General features: G+C 41.6%; 1 protein-coding gene across 1 annotated transcript; it reads left to right on the forward strand.

Annotated features, from left to right (window-relative positions):
• Positions 1–1,041: 1,041 nt before the first annotated feature.
• Positions 1,042–12,229, forward strand: LOC310691585 (vomeronasal type-2 receptor 26-like; the record flags this gene model as incomplete). The annotated part of the gene is made up of 6 exons (XM_083471444.1): positions 1,042–1,187; positions 2,424–2,432; positions 3,429–3,765; positions 4,793–5,020; positions 9,511–9,637; positions 11,328–12,229. The coding sequence occupies 6 exons, from the start codon at positions 1,042–1,044 to the stop codon at positions 12,227–12,229; spliced, it is 1,749 nt and encodes a 582-aa protein (XP_083327570.1).
• Positions 12,230–24,875: the final 12,646 nt, after the last annotated feature.

Raw genomic sequence — 24,875 nt, forward strand, 5'->3', positions numbered from 1 at the left:
CTCAGTGTAGCTGAGTCCCTAATTGCTTCCAGACTACAGCCAACTTGTCCTTCTCTGAGACATTCTCCTTGCCTTCAGCTACAGATTGCATAGTCCAAGCCCTTTAACTTCCCATCCACATTGTGGATCTCTCTGGCCACCCCTTCCTTTTGGGTACCTGGCAGCTGGGCTCCAGGGACAGTTGCAGACTCCCATAGCATTTCACCAGGCAAGGTTCCCACCTCACAGAGAGCCATACTTTTCTCTACAAGGAGACTTCTCATGCTCTCTGCTTGCAGCTGCTTCAATTCACTGAAGCACTGGTTCTGCCACTGCCCCATTAGTTCATGCTGCAGGCTTTGTCATTGCTCCATTCTCTCATACTGCCTTTGCTGCTTTAGCATCGACTTGAATTGCTCAAGAAGTGTTGCTGGCACTGTCATCCAATAAAACTGAATGTTGGAAAAACCATGCCAGTCAAAAGGAAGTACATTGGGGGGGGGCATGAAGTTATGGGCGCCCTCCATTACCTCATGCTGCCTTTGCTGCGGTAGCATCAACATGAACTGCTCAAGAAGTTGGCAGATCCAAGCCAGTCAAAGTAAAGTACATTTCTGGGGCCCTGAAGTTTGAATGGGGGGGGGGCATCCTAACCACCTCCATGGAAAAAGAAAAAACCTCGGTTCAGATGCCATACACTTTTTTTTTTTTTTGCAACTCCATTTGTGAACACCAATATTAAGTTGATGATTACCTACTCCTGTAATTAGGAAAAGGGCTGTAATTAATTCAACTACTTGGCGAAGCTTCTCCCCGAGGATTTTCAGTGGAGAAAAGCAAAAGTAATAGCACAGTGGATGAAGGATAATATAAATAATCACTTTATAAGTTAGTTGTAAAAGCAGGAACTCAGAAAAATCAAGGAATTACCTGTTTGAGTCTCCTAAGATGGAATAGAACAATCTGTGTTTAGAGAGATAATTGGTACTGAGGATGGTGATATTAGTAGTCTTGATACTGGTACTACTTTCTCACATGGCATGCAAGTTTCACAATAACTGCATGGTAAGAGATCCACACAATCCACTTCACGAGTATCATCAGTTGAGAGGCAACATAATTGGTGGCATCACTTCTCAGACCTTCATAATCTCCAACTCGCTAACCTTCACTGGAGCACCTCCACCCGTGTTGTTTGAAGAGCTCGCGTAAGACCTTTTTGTTATTGTTTGTTGTTTCTATTTCTGTTTCCACTAAGGATGTGAATTACAGTCTTTGTCCAAGTTTGTCAAACAATTTTCAAGTGGTGAACTTGAAATATTGATTATATTCAGAATGGAGACTGATCAAGTTCATCTGGTTTTGACAATAGTAGTGATGGCTTCCTCCATTTAAACATTTTAGAAACTACTATCAATGAAGGCAGAAATATTGATGACTCCGTGATAAGCTTTCTTAATTTCTATTTCTTACCACTTGCTCTGATTGATGTCATTTGCAATTTCAAAATGTCTTTGTAAGAGAGCTAGGATTGTGTGTATGTTTGTTGAATTCAAAGCTAAGTCTTTATATATTTGTAAATAATAAGGAAGGAGATGCCAAGGGAGAACAACAGTTTTACAAGACATGGTAGTTTCTCCAAATACAGAATACAACTCTGATTCTAGTGCAGTTATCACCAAACTCTGAACATGTTCTTAAATTGTAGATTTCACCTTAAACTGGTGCTGGTACCAAGAACTTATAAAGTGTTCTGTATTCTGAGGCTTTCGAAAGAAAGAAAGAAAGAAAGAAAGAAAGAGAGTAGGTGTTCACATGACCTATGGAAAATGTAACTTGAAAAAAGAGACATTGCGCATACCTTTGTAAACCAAGAAAACTTTAATAAAAAAAATACAGCCTTCTGAAAATATCAAATAGTATGGTTCTTGATAACACATGGAACCTTGTATTGGTAATTTATAAATAAAGTATATTAAGTGCATTGTTGTAAAGGAGAATACAGTTGTCTAAGTTATGAGCAATCCACCAAAGGCTAAGCATTGCCTAAAGACAGTTTGTACATAAATACTGTAAGGAATAATAAGGAAGGAGATGCAGGACAACATAGTCTACATTTTACAATGTTTGGGATATCCTAATAATCTGTACTCTTTTTTAGTGTAGTTCCTAAGTATTACCAGCACATCCTGGCTTTGGCATTTGCTGTAAAGGAGATAAATAAAAACTCTCAGATTTTACCCAATACTTCCTTGGGCTTCCACATTTATGACAGTTACTTCAATGCAAAGAATACCTATCATGCCACAATGCAGCTTATGTCCTCAAAAGAAAAAATAGTTCCCAACTACATATGTGACGTCCAGAATAAATTAATAGCGGTTGTTGGGGGACTGGAGCCTCTAATTTCTCGTTATATTGCAACTGTCTTGGATATCTACAAGATTCCACAGGTAGGTTGTGTAGATGTCTCTATTTCTTTGTGGAATATGGGTTTCATCCATTTAAATGCTTATTTTCACCACACAGAAAAGATTGTGGGTGTGGAAACAAGTGGTTGAAAACATGTGGGAAATATTTCTTTGTGTAGGAATGTAAAATGGAAGCTGAGATACAGGTATTCATAAATGAGAGGCACCTACAGAAGAAAGTACATTCTCTAGTGATAGAAGGTAGGTGGAAGGCAGGCATATCAGCAATAATTACAGCCAGAGCCAATGGCAGGCAGAGAAATCACCTGACTTGTAAGTAAGAGGCAAGCAGGTGTAGACTTTCTGAGAAAAGGCAGCACCCCATTTTACCTACTGAACCAGCCTCCATTGAAAATGTTCTTGTGCATGTAATTAAAAATTTATGCATCAATTTTTGAAGAAAGGTATTATGTGGGCCAAAGTTGGGCTCCTATTCATGAATTCATTAATATTTCCTTAGCTCATATATGGCCCTGCTCCAGTGATGAATGATAAAACCACAGGCCTTTCCTTCTACCAAATGTCTCCTAAAGATGCTCTTCAGCATGCAGGCATTCTGACTTTGCTTCTCCATTTCAATTGGACATGGATTGGGATCCTTACATCCAATGATGAATATGGAGAAAGATTTGTGCAGACGGTGTTTCCAGTATTCTCCAGAAAGGGTATTTGTTTTGCCTTCATAGAAAGAAGCAGCAAATTTACCATTGTCACAGAAATTAATGACATGCTACATGAGCGAGCCAAAATATATGATAAAATCATTGACAGCAAAGCCAATGTAGTGGTTGCTAATGCAGAATCTTATCTCATTGTTTTCTTGAGGTGGCTACCATATATCTCAGAAAGAGAATGCACAATAAATAAAGGAAAAGTGTGGATAGTAACAGCTCAGATAGAGCTCACTTCAATGGTGTATCAAAGAACATGGGATACAGATATAGTCCATGGTGTTCTGTCCTTCTCTATTCACTCCAGTGATCTGCCAGGATTCAAGACATTTATTGAAAGCAAAAGCCCTTCATTCAAAACAGGAGATGGCTTTATCAGGGATTTCTGGCAGCAGGCCTTTGGTTGTGTATTCCAAAGTATAGATGGGGACAAGGTGGATGGAGACATATGCACAGGAAAAGAGAAGTTGGAAAGCCTTCCTGGGACATTTTTTGAAATGAGCTTGACTGGCCACAGCTACAGCATCTACAATGCTGTTTATGCTGTGGCACATGCTTTACACTCCATGTCTTCATCTCGACTGAATCACCACTCATTGGTTGATGGAAGGTGGATGAACTTTCAGAATCAGCAGGTGTTGCAGGTAATGGGATGACGTTCCTCCTGTTGGAAGGCAAAATACTTCTCAGAATATATAGCAATATGCTCCAATCAGATCCTTCTTGTGTGCTTCCCGTTCACATATGGTTGGGCACTGTAAGAACCATATTATAGACTAGATAGGCTTTTGGGCTGATCTAGCAGGTCTCTTATGATTCTGTCTGGCAAAAGGTCTCGACAAACTCTTCTCTTCCTCTAAGGTGCATGTTATTCCTCCATGTTACTGCCAGCAGGTTCTGAGACTATAGAATTGTAGAGTTGGAAGGACCACTGGGGCAATCTAGTCCAACTGTGCAATCTACTGCAAGAACTGTATGCTGGACCAGGGAGGCTTTGGACTGATCTAGCAGGTCTATTTTTATTCTGTCTAATAAAGGTCTCCCCAAACTATGGTTGCCATATGTCAAAAAGTGAAAAGCCAAACACAATGTTTTTGAGGTTTTTTTGGCAAAGTTGTTGAGATTTTAGCCGTTTCTGAAAATTCTTCCCAGACACAATACTGGACCTATGGCAGCCCTAACCCAAACTCTGCCCATCCTCTCCATCTTCTTTCTCTATATTAATTTGAGCATGTTCTGAGGTTATACAGTTGTGGAGTTGGAAGGGGTCACTAGGCTTTAAATGAAGTGTCACTAGGCTTTAAATTAAGGATCCACCAGGGCAGCAAATCCTGATGTTGGTATTTCTTTCCCCTTTGCTCCTATTGTATATCTTCTCTCACCCGTTCTTCCCTGGTGCCGTCTTTGCATCCTGTGATTCACACTGGGAGTTCAGTGTGTAGTTGGTTACAAAAAAAAAGTCCCAAGATTCACCCCACATGAGATACTTCTAAAAAACAACAATATTGTAATGAAGTGTTGTTTGGCAAATGTGACATCGACTTTCACATGTCTGAGTATGAAAACAAAGAACTGTGTTGCTTCCACCCAGGGAAGATGTTTGTATGACTTACTGTGAAAGATTCCACAGAAATGCAGCCTCTACTAAGCTTCTTTTCCTTTTCAACTCAGCTCCATCACTTTCTGAAAACTGTCTCCTTTAACAACAGTGCTGGAGACAAGATCTCCTTTGACCAGAATGGGGAGTTAGTGACTGGATTTGATATTATAAACTGGATTATTTCCTCAAACCAATCCTTTCATAGAGTGAAAGTTGGGAGAATGGATCCCCAGGGTTCTCCGGACCAAGTGTTCACCATCAACAAGGATGCCATCACATGGCACAATTGGTTTAACCAGGTAGGATAAAGTTGTGAAGTGCTTGGCAAACCATTCAGTTTCATTGAATGGACAATGTTCAGCCCATAACAAATACCGAGTTTTGATTAGAAATGATACAACCTATGTAGAAAGTAAGACTCAAAAAGCATATGCACTGTTTCCTTTCCTGTTGAATATATTAAATGTGTTGAAAAGAATAAACATATGTTTCTGCTAGTTTGATTACATATTCAGTGCCACAATAGGCAACTAGATGTCTTTGAGAAGACTGAATGCAGGATGTAATTGCAGAAGTGTTCTCCCCACTTGCAATTTCTTTTTTTAGACTAATAATAATATTTATTAAGTTTTCCAATTTGACAATCCAATAAAGGCCACATTAAAGACATTCTGAATTATAAAATAATCAAACAGTCCAAATATTAAGCCAAATCATAAATCTTTGTTTGTCTTCCCATGTTCTGAGGTTGGACGATTGCCATCATCTTACATTTGCGCTGCTTTCTTAATTAGTCCAGGTGCTTCACAAAAATCAATCTGATGTTAATCTGTTCATTTCCACAGCCTCTGAGTTCGTCCAGCAAGCAAGTTATATCAAAACAGTATGTTTCTGTGTGGGTGTTTATTTTCTTCCATGTCTTTCACTTTTGCTTCTTCATGCCAGTAGTTATCCAATATGACACGTCCCAAAATGAAGGAAATCTGGCTTTCTGCCAATTGTTCCAGGCATATGTCCAAACATTTCCATTTCATCTTATACCAGAACAGATAAGCCTGTACTTTGGCTAGAAGCCTCCTCCGCTTTTAACAACCCATTAGAATTAATTGCAAGTTTGTAAATCTTTTCCACACAGTTAATAATTGCGTATCTGAGGCTCCAATACTTTGGCCACATCATGAGAAGAGAAGACTCCCTGGAAAAGACCCTGATGTTGGGAAAGATGGAGGGCACAAGGAGAATGGGATGACAGAGGACGAGATGGTTGGATAGCGTTCTCGAAGCTACCAGCATGAGTTTGACCAAACTGTGGGAGGCAGTGGAAGACAGGAGTGCCTGGTGTGCTCTGGTCCATGGGGTCACGAAGAGTTGGACACGACTCAATGACTAAACAACAACAATTGCGTACCTAATCAATTTGTATTCAGAGTTTCCGGGGGGGGGGTTGTCAAGTAAAATAGCAAATACGCAATATTCCCCCCCCCCTTTTTCGTTCTGACATAAAAGTTCCATAGTAAAGATAATCTCTCTTCCACTCGAATCCTTTGGCTCCTCAGTGGCTGAATCAGTTAGCAGATTAGTTTATCTCCCCTCACTCAGAGTATGCCCATTAATAAAGTCCAAATTTTCATATTAAAAAACTGGAGTTTGTTCACTCATGGCGGCGACTTTGGAGAGTGTTTTCCACCCAGATCCCCCTGCCACCTCATTCCTACTACATTGGGGCAAGTGTTGGGTGATCTGCGTGTGAAGCTGCCCCCACTAGCCCCACAGTTGGGGGGTTGGGAGGATGATTACTCCCATCTCATCCTCAAAATATCCCATGTAAAACGGCACAGATGTAATCAACAGCCTCAGCCATGGCAAGCCAAACCGGAAGTTCCCCACTTGCAATTTCTAGAGACTGGTATTCAGAGGCCTGTTGCTTACAATGGTTGAGGTAGAAATTAGCTAGTAGCCCTTGATAGAATTATCCTCTATGAATTTGTCCAATCCTTTTTAAAGGCATCCAGGTTTGTAGCCTGTGCTCATTTTGGTGAATTTTAGAGTTTAACTGTGTTTTATGAAGAAGTACATCCTTTTGTTATGAATATTACAACATTCAGCTTCAGTGAAAGATATTTTGTTGTTGCTGTTGTTTAGTCATTTAGTCGGGTCTGACTCTTCATGACCCCATGGACCAGAGCACGCCAGGCACTCCTGTCTTCCACTGCCTCCCGCAGTTTGGTCAAACTCATGCTGGTAGCTTCAAGAACACTGTCTAACCATCTCGTCCTCTCTCGTCCTCTTCTCCTTGTGCCCTCAATCTTTCCCAACATCAGGGTCTTTTCCAGAGAGTCTTCTCTTCTCATGAGGTGGCCAAAGTATTGGAGCCTCAGCTTCAGGATCTGTCCTTCCAGTGAGCACTCAGGGCTGATTTCCTTCAGAATGGAGAGGTTTGATCTACTTGCAGTCCATGGGACTCTCAAGAGCCTCCTCCAGCGCCATGATTCAAAAGCATCAGTTCTTCGGTGATCAGCCTTCTTTATGGTCCAGCTCTCACTTCCATACATATTTAGGCATTATAAATGGATGATTTCATGTATCCTTACTCTTTCCTGTCATCTGCCTTATTTCTAAGCTTAAAAGCTCCAAATGTGTTAATCTTTCCCCATAGGCTTCCTTCCCTTTCAATTTGTTTTAAAATGTTTTTAATATTTTATTTTAATGGTTGTAACCACACTTGAAATACCTTGCACAGCCCAGGATATTTCACATCTCCGATGGATGTCAGATGAAGTTACGGAAGAGTGGTTCCAATTTGGTTTCAGTTATACATGAAGATCATCTTAAGAACTTGAGACTCCTTTTCAAGATAACACTGGGCAACAATTTTTTACTTTTTGAATGTTGTCTAGATTTCTACAACTGATTTAGGGTATTTTTGCACTGCTGAATCAGGAAATGGCATCCATTTCTCTCCATCAGGTTAGGTATACTGTAAACTGAATGGTGGGCATTGATAAAGGTAAGTACACATAAATTGCACGTTGCTTCACCATTTTTCAAACTTCAGGGCTTGAACTTCCGTTTCTTGGAACTCCTGGAATGCTCAGCGGCAGGGAGGTCTCTCTTCAGAGTCCAACAGTAGTCAGCCATCATGACTGCATCCCAGCGACCCTGATACCTGGTCTCCATCTCTTTCATGTCCTGATGGAATCTCTCTCCCTGCTCGTCACTCATTGAACCCAGGTTCTCAGGAAACTGGTCCATATGTGAAAATAGGTAGTGCATCTTGACGTTCATGTTGCAGCCCAGGTTTCTGAAAGCAGTCAGCATGTTGTTGACAAGTTCTGCGTAGTTTCTGGCCTTATTGTTGCCAAGAAAGTTCTTCACTACCAGAACAAATGCCTTCCACGCTTCCAGTTCCACTTCGTTCATTGAGTTTCTGAACTCTGGATCTCTGATGAGCTGACGGATCTGAGGACCATCAAAGATGCCAGCTTTCAACTTCTCCATGGTCAATCCTGGAAAAGCCTGGCACAAGTAAGTGAAGCAGTCACCATCCTTGTCCAGAGCCTTGGTGAACTGCTTGATTAAGCCAAGCTTGATATGCAGCGGTGGGAAGAGTATTCTGTCTCTGTCCACCAGAGGGTCATTGATGACGTTCCTTTCTTTGCAAGGCACCAATTCCTCCCGCACAGGCCAGTCCTTCTTCATGTAATGCTGAGCACTACATCCCTACTATCCCATATGCACAGAAAACATGGGTACTTGGTGAAGCCAGACTGTTGTCCCAACAAAAAGTTCACCATCTTCAGGTCAACACAAATAAACCACTTATGCTGATCATAACCAATTTTCTCCAGCACATACTTCACCGCTTCATAGCTCTCCTTCAGTGTACTCGAGTGAGCCAGGGATATAGAGGCAAACTGGTTGCCGTTGTGTAGCAGAACACATTTCAGTGATCACTTGCTGCTGTCAATGAACAGTCTCCAATCTTTGGGTTCATACTGTGGCACTCCAAGCTTGAGCAGAAGCCGCGCAATATCTGCACAGTACACCAAGTCCTTCTCTTCCAAGAAAAAACGGAGGTACTCTTGATGCCTGTTGTGGAAGAAGCTGATGCGAGCACTGTCAGAGAGGAGGTTTTTTTCCTTCAATCTGGATGCCAACAGTTCGGCAGAGTCCTTTGACAAGCTGAGGCCGTGAACTAGATAATTCAACTCCTTTTGGGAAAATGGATGTGGAGCATCATCTTCAAGAACCACTTCTTCTTCTTCATGTCCTTCAACACTAGAGGCATCTTCGTCACTAATGTCAGGAAGTTCTCTGAAGATAGGCACTGGAATTTCATCACAATGAGCTACAGGACGATGTGCTGATTGAAGATCAGGATACTCGAGGCTGCTCCGGTTCTTTCTGTTGATCCCAGCCGCACCAGTTTATGGAAGATTTCGAGGTTTTATGACTTCAAACTGATCCCTTTTTGACATAATCACCCAGAACTATTGGACCTGAATACTTCTTGTCATTAAAATAATCATTTCCAATCAAAACAATTATTCGACATGGCATTTTACCCCCACCAACTTCTTCTAAAATGCTACACACAAGCGTACATGTGAACAAAAATGTAAAAAAAATGACGTGGCCATAGCTCAAAAACTTGACCTGATTGAGCAAAACCAATGTGATTTTTGGATTCAGCACATCAGATTCATCCTAAATCAACTGGAAAAAAAACGCAAACAACAAGTTTGTTGTTGACCAGTGTAATCATTCTATTCTTTCACTTTCAAATTAGGTCCAGCCTCTTTCTGTGTGTTCTGAGAGTTGCTATCCTGGTTCCAGCAAGAAAGTGAAGGAGGGAAAACCATTTTGTTGCTATGATTGCATCCCATGTCCAGAAGGAAAGTTTTCAAACCATAAGGGTAAGAAATAGAGTGTAGAAAGCTGGGAAAAGTTTGGTCATGGTCAAGGAAACACATCAAAATTGCAGCACCACAAAGCAGAAGCAAAAGTGAATGTGACAGATGCAGAAGACTTGGACCAAGTTGTATATGTGCTAATCTCAATGTGTTTCAAACACAGGTTGTTCATCAGGGGATTATATTAAAAGGTGTAGAAATTCATATGAGCTGTATCCAATTGGTATTCATCTGCACACATGCATTCAATTCTTGTGGTGTCCAAAAACAAGTAAAGATGATGTTATACTTTGAGGTGGTACACAAATCCTTTCCTTGTATCCTGCTCTGTTATTTGATAAAACTGGTTTTTTTTAAAAAAATTCTTTTGGAATTGAATTCTTTTGGAACTGAAAGTGGGAAAACTGTATCTAAACTTCACAAATGAGGAAAGAAATTTTCCAAGCAGGCACTTTATGTGACTCATGAGAGCAGCAAAATAACCAGACTGAACAATGCTGATGGGATAAAATTGGGCCAAATCCTTATTGACAGCAGAAGGCAGGACAAAGGTTAGCATGGGTCCCAGGATCAGTTCATCATTTCACAAGCCCCATGTTGATGGAATGGATCTGCTGGGTTTGGATCACTCCAAATCTGTATGATGGGAGTTGGCCAGTGTGGAATCTTGCCGTGTTGCAATGCAAGGAAGCAAGGTCTCACTGGGGATGCAGGGTGCAGATTCTAACCAGGCAGATACCGAACCCACGCTTGGGTTTGCAAAGGTCAATCCTCTCCTCAGGCCCCTCAGGCCCCTATACTATGCTGATGCTGCCCAATGCCATTTCCGCCCTCATACAAACAATATTATTGTGCCTAACAAAGGAATGCCATAATTTTACTGAGGGAAAAGTGAATAAAAAACCCCAACCAGGTGCCAATCGGGTTGAGAGAAAAGAAATCCTTTCCAACCCTCTCAAAACAAAATGGCTGTGACATCCAAGGGAAGCAGTCTTATATAGGCTTATCCTTCCTCTCTGCAGCAAGGGCTCATGGGACAGCTTTTCCCCATTAGCCCATCACACAGAGAAGATACAGTGGTACCTCGGGTTACATAAGCTTCAGGTTACATGCGCTTCAGGTTACTATCTCTGCTAATCCAGAAATATTACCTCGGGTTAAGAACTTTGCTTTGGGATGAGAACAGAAATTGTGCAGTGCTGGTGCAGCGGCAGCAGGGGGCCCCATTAGCTAAAGTGGTGCTTCAGGTTAAGAACAGTTTCAGGTTAAGAACGGACATACAAAATGAATTAAGTACTTAACCCGAGGTACCACTGTACTTGACAAAACCTTGCCTAGTATTTTGCTGCAATCTGTGGGCCACAGTGCCACTGGGCAAAGGTGTCCTCTGCTTATTGGACACAGAACGGGGCTTATAAACAAAAAATGTCTCTAATCTTAGCTCACTACCTTGCAGATTCAACTAATGAGACAGCTGTTCATCCACAGAGCTCTAAAATACATGAGACCATAATATTTCCAGAAAGGTAGATGGCAGTCCACATAATCAACTCCTCACCTTCCATGTATTGAGAAGACTGACACAAAAGGAATAGCCTAATATGAATGGATTGTTTTAGATGTAAAAGAGAAAACATGCTTGTGAAATGTCTGGAATCAATTTGAAATGAAACCCATGCCTTTTCTTTTTCAGACATGAATGCCTGTTCTACATGCACTGCAAAAGCCTATCCAAGCAAAACCAGGGATTTCTGTATTCCCAAATTAATTTCCTTTTTATCATATAAAGAACCACTGGGCATCAGTTTAGCCTTCTTTGCTCTTTTCTTTTGTCTGATCACAGTCTTGGTGCTAGGAATATTTCTGAAGCACCACAACACTCCCATTGTCAAGGCCAACAACCGGAACCTTGCCTATACTCTCCTTATCTCAATCCTGCTCTGCTTCCTTTCTGCATTGCTATTCATTGGACAGCCTAAGCAGGTGTTGTGTCTCCTCCGACAAACCACTTTTGGCATGATCTTCTCTGTGGCTGTTTCTTGTGTTTTGGCAAAAACCACTACTGTGGTTCTTGCTTTTATGGCCACCAAACCAGGTTCCAGGATGAGGAAGTGGGTGGGGAGAAGACTTGCCAGTGCCATTGTTCTTTCCTGCTCTCTTATTCAAGCAGGCATTTGTACCGTATGGTTGGTCACCTCTCCCCCATTCCCAGATGTTGACATGCACTCAGTTACTGAAGAAATTATATTAGAATGCAATGAGGGGTCCATGACTATGTTTTACTGTGTTTTAGGTTATATCAGTTTCCTGGCCATAAACAGCTTTGTTGTGGCGTTCTTTGCCAGGAAATTGCCCAATAGTTTCAATGAAGCCAAATTCATTACTTTCAGCATGTTGGTATTTTGCAGTGTTTGGCTCTCCTTTATTCCATCCTACCTGAGTTCAAAGGGAAAATATATGGTAGCTGTGGAAATCTTTTCTATCTTAGCCTCCAGTGCTGGGCTCCTAGCTTGCATCTTTCTCCCCAAATGTTATATCATTGTGCTGAGACCTGAGCTGAACAACAGGGAACAACTAATAAGAAGGAAAGTCTGAATAATCTCAGCGTCTTTGTGTTTTGCTATTTTGTGCCACTCAGGAAATTTTGTGTATGAATTATCATTCAGACCTTTACTTCTTTTAAATGTCACTCTCCATTACACTTTATCTGCACTTGGATACTTGTGTGAAGGTAGCTCTGTAAACACTTACAACTCATTTAGGAGAGTTTTTTTCTGGAAACATTGAACAGTAACTGAAGTTATTCTTTTAGAGATGAAACACTCACCGGTGCCTTGAAATCTCAGTCAAGAGTTTTATTACTTGATCGGTTACAAAAGCATTACGGTAGCAACTATTTACAATCATTAAAGCATACAGCTATAGCAGCATGCTTTCAGTTACAGTCTCTCCCTCTTCAGTCTGTAATCAGATATACAGTCCATTAGCAGTCCTGACTCAGCAGATTTTGAGGCAGCACTCATTGGTCAGATGTCTTCTGTCTGCAAAAGCAAAACTGATAGTTCCTCTTTTTAATGGCATTTTAATGTCACATTATGCATCACAAGTCCCAACTTTTCAACTAATTGTGCATGTATCTCAAAAGTAAGAGATTTTGTAAACACATCAGCACCATTTTGTCTGCTTTTACAATACTGCAGTTGTATCTGATTTTGCTTCACATTCTCTTTCACATTTTGGTATTTAATATCCTCATGTTTCATTCTACTTTTAAACTGTTCAGAGTCCATCCCTGCAATGACTGCTTGATTATCCTCCCATACCTGCACTGGATATGTACAGTACACTTTACTCCTATGTCAGTGAGAATTTGTATATGGTACTTCAATTCATTACATCGATCAGATTGAGCACTGTATTCAGCATCTGTGGAGGAAGTGACTACAATCCCTTGTTTCCTGGACTTCTACCCCACCAAAGAATTGCCAAATTGAAATACCATCCCAGCCACTGATTTCCTGTCTGGTAAATTTGCCCTATCACTATCAACAAAACACTTTAATTCTTCTGATCCTGAGGATGACAATTTAAGAAAATAAAGTGTATTATGTAAAGAATGGAAAATGTGTTTTACCTACTTATCGCTTTTAACAGTATAAAGTAAATCAAAGACATATGAAAGACACAGATCACACTTATCATGTTTGTCACCAAAGGGCCTACATACAGTTGTCAGCTATACTTCTTTTGAAACCAAGTTTCTTCAAAACACTGTCAAGACATTCATTCCAATTCCTGGCACATTGTCTGAGCTCATAGATCACTTTACACAATCTGTATACAGAACCCTGTTCACCTGCCTTGAACCCAGGTGCTTGACTCATGAATATTTCCTCTTGAAAACCTGCATTGGGGTAAGCAGTTTCAATATCAAAATGATTCACCTTGAACCTGCATTGTTCTGCCACAGCCAGCAACAAACACACATTCTCACTCCTTGTAGTTGGAGAAAAGCTTTCATCAAAACTTACTCCTTTTCTTTGAGTAAAACCATGTGCTACTATCCAAGCTTTGTATTTAATACTTCCATCGGTAAAGTTTTTAATCTGTACACCCATCTACAGGCCACTGCCCCTTTCCCTTCCGCCAATGGTTCAACTGTAAACACGTTATCTTCTACCAAAGACTTCATCTGATTTTACATATCCCTTTATGTTGCTTACATCTCTGGTGGGCAGGATGGGTTCAATAATGGGATTTAAAACACATCCACATCCACCCACCCACCCCAAACCCCATAATTTATCCTCGTCATCCAAGCACAATTCAAAATGTTGGTTGTCAGGGGTTCAGGAGCAGAGGCAAGGGCAAGGGAGGAAACAGAGAGCGAGAGGGAGGAGGCAGAAGAAAAGATGAGTGATGACGACGACCCGAGATCTCCGAGTCTTTCCAGTGAATCAGAAGATTCACAGAAAGGAGCACCAGTGGCCAGGGCAAGGGGGGAGCCTAGGGGGACACCCCAGGAAGATAGAGCCAGAGGGGACTCAGAGGGGAGCAGTTGGAAATCGGGACCAGCGTCACCGCCAGAGAGCAGGGAAGAGGAAGGGCGCCAGGGATCAAGCGCTGGCAGCTCACAACAGGAGGGAGGGCACGAGTCAGGAGTGGCCACACCTCCATCGGGGAGCGAAGAAACGGTCAGACGGAAAGTGGAAGGTTGGGCGCGCGCGCCAAGTTCAAATGCACAGGAAGGTGGCGCAGTAAGCAGCCCGGAAAGGGAGCCAGGTCCTAAAGCCCAGCGCAAGGAGACAGGAGGGTCCGGGGGGTCGGCGTCAGAAGAATCCCGGAAGGAAGAGACCCCGGGGGGCAGAGGGACCCAGAGAAGAACAGTCAGGCGGAAAAGGTGGAGCAAGGCTAGGATATTAAGTTGGTGTACAAGGGGCGGAGACTCAGACGGAGCTTCGCCGATCTAACCCATAAGACGTAGAGTTGCACGCAGCAGCTTGAGAATGGAAACTGTAACTCAATAAAGACTTTTACTTAATGATCGCTGGCTAGCGTGATCCTCTGTGAGCTAGGATCTGGAAGCAGCTCTGACATTGGTGCTGACCTTTAAAGCCCTAAATGGCCTTGGTCCAGTATACTTGAAGGAGCGTCTCCACCCCCATTGTTCTACCCAGAAACTGAGGTCCAGCGCCGAGGGCCTTCTGGCTGTTCCCTCACTGCGAGAAGCCAAGTTACAGGGAAGCAGGCAGAGGGCCTTCTTGGTAGTGGCACCCTCCCTGTGGAATGCCCTCCTATCAGATGTCAAAGAAAATAACAACTACCAGACTTTTAGAAGACATCTGAAGGCAGCCCAGTTTAGGGAAGCTTTTAATGTTTGATGGATTACTGTATTTTAATATTTTGTTGGATGCCGCCCAGAGTGGCTGGGGAAACAGCAAGGTGGGAGGGGTAATAATAATAATAATAATAATAATAATAATAATAATAATCAAGCAAAAGTGCATTTTGGCAGTAAGGGTCATATTGATGATCAGGAGGAATGCATTGCTTAATCATATATCTTTCAGTGCATATGTTGGCTAGTAATCCTTCAGCTCTAAAATGTACTTCCAGGTTTTTTTTTACAAAGAATATCAAGCTAGTCCAGGGTTTCCCAAACATTGAGCTATTTTTGGAATAAAATTCCCATCATCCCTGACCATTGTGATGTTTGTGCAACGTCAAACCCTGCCCCCATCTCCTTCCCAAGTCAGCGTGTCTGATACTTATTCATTTGTGCCCCAAATTTACTAGGCTTCAGACAAGCATTCTGTTTTTTATACTAGGTTGAAGTCTTAAAATGTGGGATAATACTGTTGAGCATGTACAGCTGGGATGGGCAACCTTTTTGAAGATATATATCCATGTTTTCACAATGCGCCACTGTGGTAATATTTGAAAGACCGAAACTAGGTAGAGGGTGACTACCACACACACCTCATTATAGTGGATAAGTGGGTGGAAATCCCCTAGACAATACTAAGACACTCCAACAATTTCCAGCATTAGCATAGTGGCATAAATTAAATACATGCAACATAATTTCCATGTCTTCATCCCATAGCACCATGATAGCATTTGAATGTCCATGGTAGCATACAAAATATTGCAAATAGGTGGAGGATCTATCAGATGTAATTATAGGCCTCATTTCCCAGTCTAGTGGCAATTGGATGGATGCACATAGGTCATGGAATGCACCATCATGCTCCTTGGCCCAGTATTCCTGAAGGATAGTCTCCACCTCCATCATTCTGCTTGGACACTGAGGTCCAGCTCCGAAAGCCTTCTGGCGGTTCCCTCACTGCGAGAAGCTAGGTTACAGGGAACCAGGCAGAGGGCCTTCTCAATAGTAGCGCCCGCCCTGTGGAACACCCTCCCATCAGATGTCAAGGAAATAAACAACTATCTGACTTTTAAAAGACATCTGAAGGCAGCCCTGTTTAGGGAAGATCTCTCTGGCCACCACTTCCTTTTGGATATCTGGCAGCTGGGCTCCAGGGTGACTTCCAGACCTCCATAGCCAGTGCTTTCTTTCTGGGGGGACACAGGGGTACACATATACCAAAAGATTTTGTAAATCTCTGTACTGTTGTTCATTTAATGCATTTATTTTTTTCTTGATTTGAACTATAAGATGCTGATTTTTGTGAGTCAAAATTAAAGTACCACTAAACATTTTTTTAGAAAAAAAAAGCACTGCCAACAGCATCTCACCAGGCAGGGTTTCCACCTCAATGACTTTTCTCTACAAGGGGACTTATCATGTCCTCTGCTTGCAGTTGCTTTATTTCACTGAAGCACTGGTTCTGCCACTACCCCATCTGGTCAAGCCACTGGCTTTACCATTGCTCCATTCCCTCATGCTGCCTTTGCTGCTTTAGCATCAACTTGAATTGCTCAAAAAGTGTTGCTGGCACTGTCATCCAATAAAACAAAATGTTGGGAAATCCATGCCAGTCAAAAGGAAGTACAGTTTTGGGGCCTTGAAGTTTGAACTGTTATGGAGGCCCCTTTCTATCCAACTACATGGAAGAAGAAAAAACCTCTGTTCAGATGCTCCAAACTACTTCTTTTTTTCCAACTCCATTTGTGAACACCAATATTAAGTTGATGATTCCTTACTCCTGCAATTGGGAAAAGGGCTGTAATTAATTCAAGTACTTGGCAATGCTCCTCCCCGAGGATTTTCAGTGGACAGAAGAAAAATAATAGCACAATGTATGAAGGATAATATAAATATTCACTTTAATAATTAGTTGTAGAAGCAGGGACTCAGAAAAAACAAAGAAACTACCTCTTTGATTCTCCTGAGAGGGAATAGAACAATCTGTGTTTAGAGACAAAATTCGTACTCAGGATGGTGATATTAGTTGTCTTGATACTGGCACTACTTCCTCACGTGGCATGCAAGCCTCACAATAACTGCATGGTAAGAGCTCCACACAATCCACTTCAAGAGTATCATCAGTTGGGAGGCAACATAATTGGTGGCATCACTTCTCAGACCTTCATAATCTCCAACACACTAACCTTCATTGAAGCACCTCCACCCGTGTTGTTTGAAGAGCTTGTGTAAGACTTCATTATTGTTATTGTTTGCTGTTACTATTTCTGTTTGCATTAAGGATGTGAGTTTCTGTCTTTCCCCAAGTTTGTCAAAGAATTTTCAAGTGGTGAACTTGAAATACGAATTTAATTATATTCAGAATGGAGACAGATTAAGTTCATCCGGTTTTGAAAATACCAGTGATGGCTTCCTCTACTTAAACATTTTAGAAAGTACTATCAATAGGGCAGAAATATTAATGATAATTGATAAACTATCTTAATTTGTATCATTTTTCTTATACAATTTCAAAATGTCTTTGTAAGAGAGCTGGGGGGAGTGTTTGTTGAATTCAAAGCTAAGTATTTATATATTTGTAAATAATAAGGAAGGAGATGTCAAGGGAGAAGCAACAGTTTTACAAGACATGGAAGTTTCTCCAAATACAGAATACAACTCTAATTCTAGTGCAGTTATCACCACACTCTGAACATATTCTTAAAATGTAGATTTCACCTTAAACTTATAAAGTGTTCTGTATTCTGAGGCATTCTTAAGAAACGATTCAGTATTGTCATAGAATTAGATAAATATCAAGAATGGGAGTAGGTGTTCACATGCATCAAATACATCCTTCTGAAAATGTCAAATCGTATGGTTCGTGATAACACACGGAACTTTATATTGGTAATTTATAAATAAAGTATATTGAGTGCATTGTTGTAAAGGAGAATACAGTTTTCTAATATTTGTGTAGCCCACATAAGGCTAAGCATTGTCTAAAGAACGTTTGTACACAAATACTGTAAGGAATAATAAGGAAGGAGATGCAGGACAACATAGTCTACATTTTACAATGTTTGGGATATCCTAATAATCTGTACTCTTTTTTAGTGTAGTGCCTAAGTATTACCAGCACATCCTGGCTTTGGCATTTGCTGTAAAGGAGATAAATGAAAACTCTCAGATTTTACCCAATACTTCCTTGGGCTTTCACATTTATGACAGTTACTTCAATGCAAAGAATACCTATCATGCCACAATGCAGCTTATGTCCTCAAAAGAAAAAATAGTTCCCAACTACATATGTGACGTCCAGAATAAATTAATAGCGGTTGTTGGGGGACTGGAGCCTCTAATTTCTCGTTATATTGCAACTGTCTTGGATATCTACAAGATTCCACAGGTAGGTTGTGTAGATGTCTCTATCTGTATGTTGAATATGGGATTTCATCCATTTAAATGCTTATTTTCACCATACAGACAAGATTGTGGGTGTGGAAATTGAAGTGAGTGAAATGTGTAGGAATGGCAAATGGAAGGTCAAGTACAGATAATCAAAAATGTGAGTACTGGAAATGTAACAGCACCTATAGAAGAAAGTAAACTGTCTAGTGATGGCAGGTCAATGGAAAGGAGGAATTTCAGCAACAATTGCAGCCAGAGGCAATGAAAGGAAACCAATACCCTGACCTGTTGTAAGCAAGATGGCAGGCAGGGAAACAGCTTCCATTGAAAATCTTGAGTTTGTAATTTAAAACTTACACATCAACTTTTTGAAGAAAGGGATTCTGTGGGACAACGTTTGGCTCCTATTTGTTTGTTTGTTTGTTCATTCATTCATATTTCCTTTTTTTAGCTCATATATGGCCCTGCTCCAGTGATGAATGATAAAACCACAGGCCTTTCCTTCTACCAAATGTCTCCTAAAGATGCTCTTCAGCATGCAGGCATTCTGACTTTGCTTCTCCATTTCAAATGGACATGGATTGGGATCCTTACATCCAATGATGAATGTGGAGAAAGATTTGTGCAGACAGTGTTTCCAGTATTCTCCAGCAAGGGTATTTGTTTTGCCTTTATAGAAAGAAGCGGTAAATTTACCATTGTCACAGAAATTAATGACAAGCTACATGAGAGAGCCAAAATATATGATAGAATCATTGACAGCAAAGCCAATGTAGTGGTTGCTAATGGAGAATCCTATCTCATTGTGTTTTTGAGGTGGCTACAATTTATCTCAGATAGAGAATGCACAATGAATAAAGGAAAAGTGTGGATAGTAACAGCTCAGATAGAGCTCACTTCAATGGTGTATCAAAGAACTTGGGATACAGATATAGTCCATGGTGTTCTGTCCTTCTCTATGCACTCCAGTGATCTACCAGGATTCAAGACATTTATTGAAAGCAAAAGCCCTTCATTCACAACAGGAGATGGCTTTATCAGGGATTTCTGGCAGCAGGCCTTTGGTTGTGCATTCCCAAGTGTAGATGGGGACAAGGTGGATGGAGATATTTGCACAGGAAAAGAGAAGTTGGAAAGCCTTCCTGGGACATTTTTTGAAATGAGCTTGACTGGCCACAGCTATAGCATCTACAATGCTGTTTATGCTGTGGCACATGCTTTACACTCTATGTCTTCATCACAACTGAATCACCACTCATTGGTTGATGGAAGGTGGATGAACTTTCAGAATCAGCAGGTATTGCAGGTAATGGGATGATTTTCCTCCTGTTGGAAGGCAAAATACAATAACATATAAAAATATGTTAACATATAACATATAACAATATGCTCCAATCAGATCCTTCTTGTGGGCTTCCCGTTGACATATGGTTGGGCATTGTAAGAACCATACACTGGACTAGATAGGCTTTTGGACTGATCTAGCAGGTCTCTTTTTATTCTATCAAATAAAAGGTTTCCCCAAACTAGAGTTGTCATATTAGAAAAAGTGAAAATCCAGTTTACAAAAAAACCCTGCTGGACACAATTTTTTAAGGGCGAATCCTATCTATATCTGAGAAATTCCAGACATATGGCATCTCTATCCCAAACTATGTCCATCAGCTCCTTTCCATCTTCTTTCTCTATATTAGTGTTGGCATGTTCTGAGATTATAGAATTGTAGAGTTGGAAGGGGCCACTAGATTAATGTAGTCCAACCACTGCAATGCAGAAATCTTTTGCCCAACGTGGGGCTGGAACCCACAGCCTTGAGAGTAAGAGTCTCATGCTCATCCAACTGAGCTGTTTCCCTCTTTTTGTAATGGTGAACTTGAAGTATTCACATTATTCTTTTGCTGCTATACATTTGCCAATTCATGCTAACTCTGGTTCATGCTGCCTTTTGACTCACAGAAACTACCACAACTACATTTTGAGGCCCTTAAGAAAAGTCTGTCTTTGGAAATTGGTTGGAAGTCTTTTTCTTCTGTGTTTCTCTTTTGATTCAGTTGGGAGAAATAGGTGGTATATTGCATTTTTAAAGTAAATAAATAAATATTTTTCCATGGGTGAGGAAGCAGGCAGTATGGCAGAGAATATGCAATGATTCTTGGACTAGTGTGGTCTTAATATTTCTAGGAGGGGTGTTTAGCTCCTAAGACTTGTCTCCTAGATGGCTGTTGGGATTCTGCTGGTAAGAGGCTTTCTGATTCAGTAATGTTGTGTGTAGAAGAGACCGGTGTCATTTAGAAGGTGTCCAGTAGAAGCAAGATAAAAACCTTTGAAACTCTACAACTACAGCCAGAATCCAGTTTACTAAGGGCAGCTTTGAGCTCTACTATGTTTTTGGACCATTAATGTTGAATAAGTTTAGAAGTGTTTCATTAATTTTATACAGTGAAAAAGGCCATCAATTTAGAAAATACATTTGATATGTAATTTAAAGCTCATTATTTAACCTTTAAAACACTAAATGGCTTTAAATCAAGTGGGCCTAGCCAAAAAGGGAAAGTCAGGCAACTGCCTTAGGTGCCAGGATCCACCGGGACAGCAGATCCTGATGTTGGTATTTCTCTCCCCTTTGCTCCTATTGTATATCTTCTCTCACCCGTTCTTCCTTGGTACCATTGTGGAGTCCTGTAATTCAGACTTGGAGTTAAAGATTCACCCCACATGAGATTCAAACTGGCAGGTCAAGACTCACCCCACATGAGATACTTCTTAAAAACAAGAATACTGCAATGAACAGTTATTTGAAAAATGTCACATCAACTTTCACATGTCTGAGCATGAAAACAAAGAACTGTGTTGCTTCCACCCAGGGAAGATGTTGGTATGACTTACTGTGAAAGATTCCACAGAAATGCAGCCTCTCCTAAGCTTCTTTTCCTTTTCAACTCAGCTCCATCACTTTCTGAGAATTGTCTCCTTTAACAACAGTGCTGGAGACAAGATCTCCTTTGACCAGAATGGGGAGTTAGTGACTGGATTTGATATTATAAACTGGATTATTTCCTCAAACCAATCCTTTCATAGAGTGAAAGTTGGGAGAATGGATCCCCAGGGTTCTCTGGACCAAGTGTTCACCATCAACAAGAATGCCATCACATGGCACAATTGGTTTAACCAGGTAGGATTCAGTTGGGAACTGCTTGGGAAACCATTCAGTTTCATTGAATGGACAATGTTCAGCCCATAACAAATAACAAGTTTTGATTAGAAATGATACAACCTATGGAGAAAGTAAGACTCAAAAAACATATGCACTGTTTCCTTTGCTGTTGAATATATTAAATGTGTTGAAAAGAATAAACATATGTTTGTGCTAGTTTGATTACAAACTCAATGCCACAACAGGCAACTAGATGTCTATGAAGAGACTGAAAGCAGAACCTGAGTGCAGCAGAGTTCTTCCCACTTGCAATTTCTAGAGATTGGTATTCAGAGCCTTGTTGCTTCCAATGGTTGAAGTAGAAATTAGCTAGTAGCCCTTGATAGCCTTATCCTCTATGAATTTGTCTAATCCTTTTTAAAGGCCTCCAGGTTTATAGCCAGTGCTAACTTTGGTGAATTTTAGAGTTTAACTATGTGTTGTATGAAGAAATACATCGTTTTGTTATGAATATTCTAACATTCAGCTTTAGTGTATGATATTTTGACTTTATAAATATATCGTTTTATGTATCTTTACTGTGTCCTCCTGTGATGGCATGGGAATCCAATTCAGAGGCTGAACCGGAGGAATCCCAGCCTGCATAGGGGTCCCCGCCTCCAGGGCCGGCTGAACTGGGGCAGGGCCTTGATTCTGAAGCGCCTGCACCTGTGCCGGATCCTCAGGAGCAGGCACCAGGTGAATCCACTCTGGCTCTGGAGGTGGTTGAGGACTCAGTGCCTACATGTGAGTCTCCCCCTGGGTCCAGTAACCCTTCAGCCTCTCCTGAACTGCAGAGTGGCGAAGGGAACTGGTTTCTCCCAGGAGGAGTGCTCGCCTTAAGGCCAGGAGAGGCGGGTCTCCTGGGGGCCGGGACCGCCCCTGGCCTCAGAGAAGATAAAGGCCAGTCAGCCCGGTCCCAGGTTGCAGGAGCAATGTCGTTGAAGAGCTGTTTCGGCCAGCACCCAGTCCGGTTCCCCCAGAGTTTCTGTCCTTGCCTGGCTCCTCACTGTGGACCCCGCTTCGCCCGTGGAGGGCTGTCTGCCAACCCTCAACTCAGTTCCTGGACCTCGCCCCACGGTAATCTCCCCCCTGGACCAGCACACCTCCCTTACTTGCCTTATTTCTAAGATAAAAATGCCCAAATGTTGTGATATTTCCCCATAGGCTTCCTTTCCTTTCAATTTGTTTTTAAAATGTTTTTAATATTTTATTTTAATGGTTGTAACCACACTTGGAATACCTTGCACAGCCCAGGATATTTCACATCTCAGTAGGATGTCAGATGAAGTTATGGATTAGTGGTCCTAATTTGGTTTCAGTTATACATGAAGATCATCTTAAGAACATGAGACTCCTTCTCCAGATAATCATTCTACTCTTTCACTTTTGAATAAGGCCCAGCCTCTTTCTGTGTGTTCTGAGAGTTGCTATCCCGGTTCCAGCAAAAAAGTGAAGGAGGGAAAACCGTTTTGTTGCTATGATTGCATCCCATGTCCAGAAGGAAAGTTTTCAGACCAGAAGGGTAAGAAATAGTGTGTAGAAAGCTGGGAAAAGTTTGGTCATGGTCAAGGAAACACAACAAAATTACAGCATTTCAAAGTAGAAGCAAAAGTGAATGTGATAGATGTAGAAGACCAAGTTGGACCAAATGGTATACATGCTAACCTCAATGTGTTTCAGACACAGCTTGTTCATCAGGCGATTATATTAAAATGTATAGAAATGTGTTGTATCCAGTTGGTGTTCATCTGACACATACATTCAATTCTTGTGGTGTCAAAAAACAAGTAAAGATGATGTTACGTTATGAGATGGTATACAAGTCCTTTCCTTGAATACTGCTCTGTTGTTTGATAAAATGGTTTCCTTCTTTCTTTTGTATAGCACTTTGGAATTGAAAGTGGGAAAACTGTATCTAAACTTCACAAATGAGCAAAGAAATTGTCCAGGCAGGCACTTTATGTGACTCATGAGAGCAGCAAAATAACCAGACTAAACAATGGTGATGGGATAAAATCAGGCCAAATCTTTATTGACAGCTGCAAATGGGGCAAAGGTTGGCATGGCATTGGGTCCCAGGATCAGTTCATCATTTCACAAGGCCCATGTTGATGGAATGGATCTGCTGGGTTTAGATCACTCCAAATCTGTATGATGGGAGTCGGCTAATTTTGAACGATGCCATGTTGCAAGGCAAGCAAGCAGGGGTCTCACTGGGGGACCAGGGTGCAGACTCCAACCAGGCAGATACTGAAACCATGCTTGGGTTTGCCATGGTCAATCCTCTCCTCAGGCCCCTTATGCCCCCCCCCCCTCGGTACTATGTTGATCCTGCCCAATGCCATTTCCACCCTCATAAAAACAATATTGTGATTTGAGGACCCACCACCCGCTTGAGGATAAGAAACACATATGGACACAGTATATTACTAGGTTAATGGGCTAAAAAAGGCCACAATTTTATTGATTACAGTATGTGAGAGGTATTGGCTCAGGCATTGCATAAAACAGCAGAGCTTGACTCCAGGATGGGGTGAGTCTAACAGGGGTTAGCCACCAGAAGGAGGAGCCTGTTAATGAAAATACAACTGTAAGGTCCCCCTGATGTCACTGGGGGTCGTGCCATGGCCCTAGTCACCAGCAACGGCATCGGACAGGATCCACAACCACCAGATTCCTTTAACAGAATACCCATAAAGTGGAGGGGTAGGCGATGGCCACACCCTGCCCTCCAACACACCAACAACATATTCCAATGACTAACCACCAATAAGTAAAAGTTGTGCTGATTTGCTATGAGGTAGGTGAAAAACCAAGTGGCCTGTGCCAATTTGGCAGTTGAATAAAAATTCCTACCAGACCCCTTGAACAACCAAGGTAAGCAACTACAGGCCCATAGCAAGGTCAAGCACGAAGCAAAGAACTAAAGGCAAGGGTGGGTGGGTGATCCGTTGACACCCGGCAGCAAAATGAGGGGAAAGTGCTGCCATGGCTGCATTTTAGCAGCTAAACCCCGCCCCCAAGCCTCCCCTTGATTGGTTGGCTGCCTGAGGACACAGCGTGGCAGCAGGGACAGCCAAGCAGGGGCCGGTATGCGCAAAATGCAGGAAACGGCTCCCACTCACAACTCCTCCCCTCTGGAAGGAGAAGAGGCTTTCTTCTGCCTAACAAAGAAAGCCATGATTTCACTGAGGGAAAGGTGAAGAAAAAATACCAACCAGGTGCCAATGGGACAGCTTTTTCCCATGAGCCCACCACAAAGGGAG

This window comes from Podarcis liolepis, assembly GCF_965112155.1.
Source record: "Podarcis liolepis genome assembly, chromosome: 13".
Taxonomy (NCBI): Eukaryota; Metazoa; Chordata; class Lepidosauria; order Squamata; family Lacertidae; genus Podarcis; species Podarcis liolepis.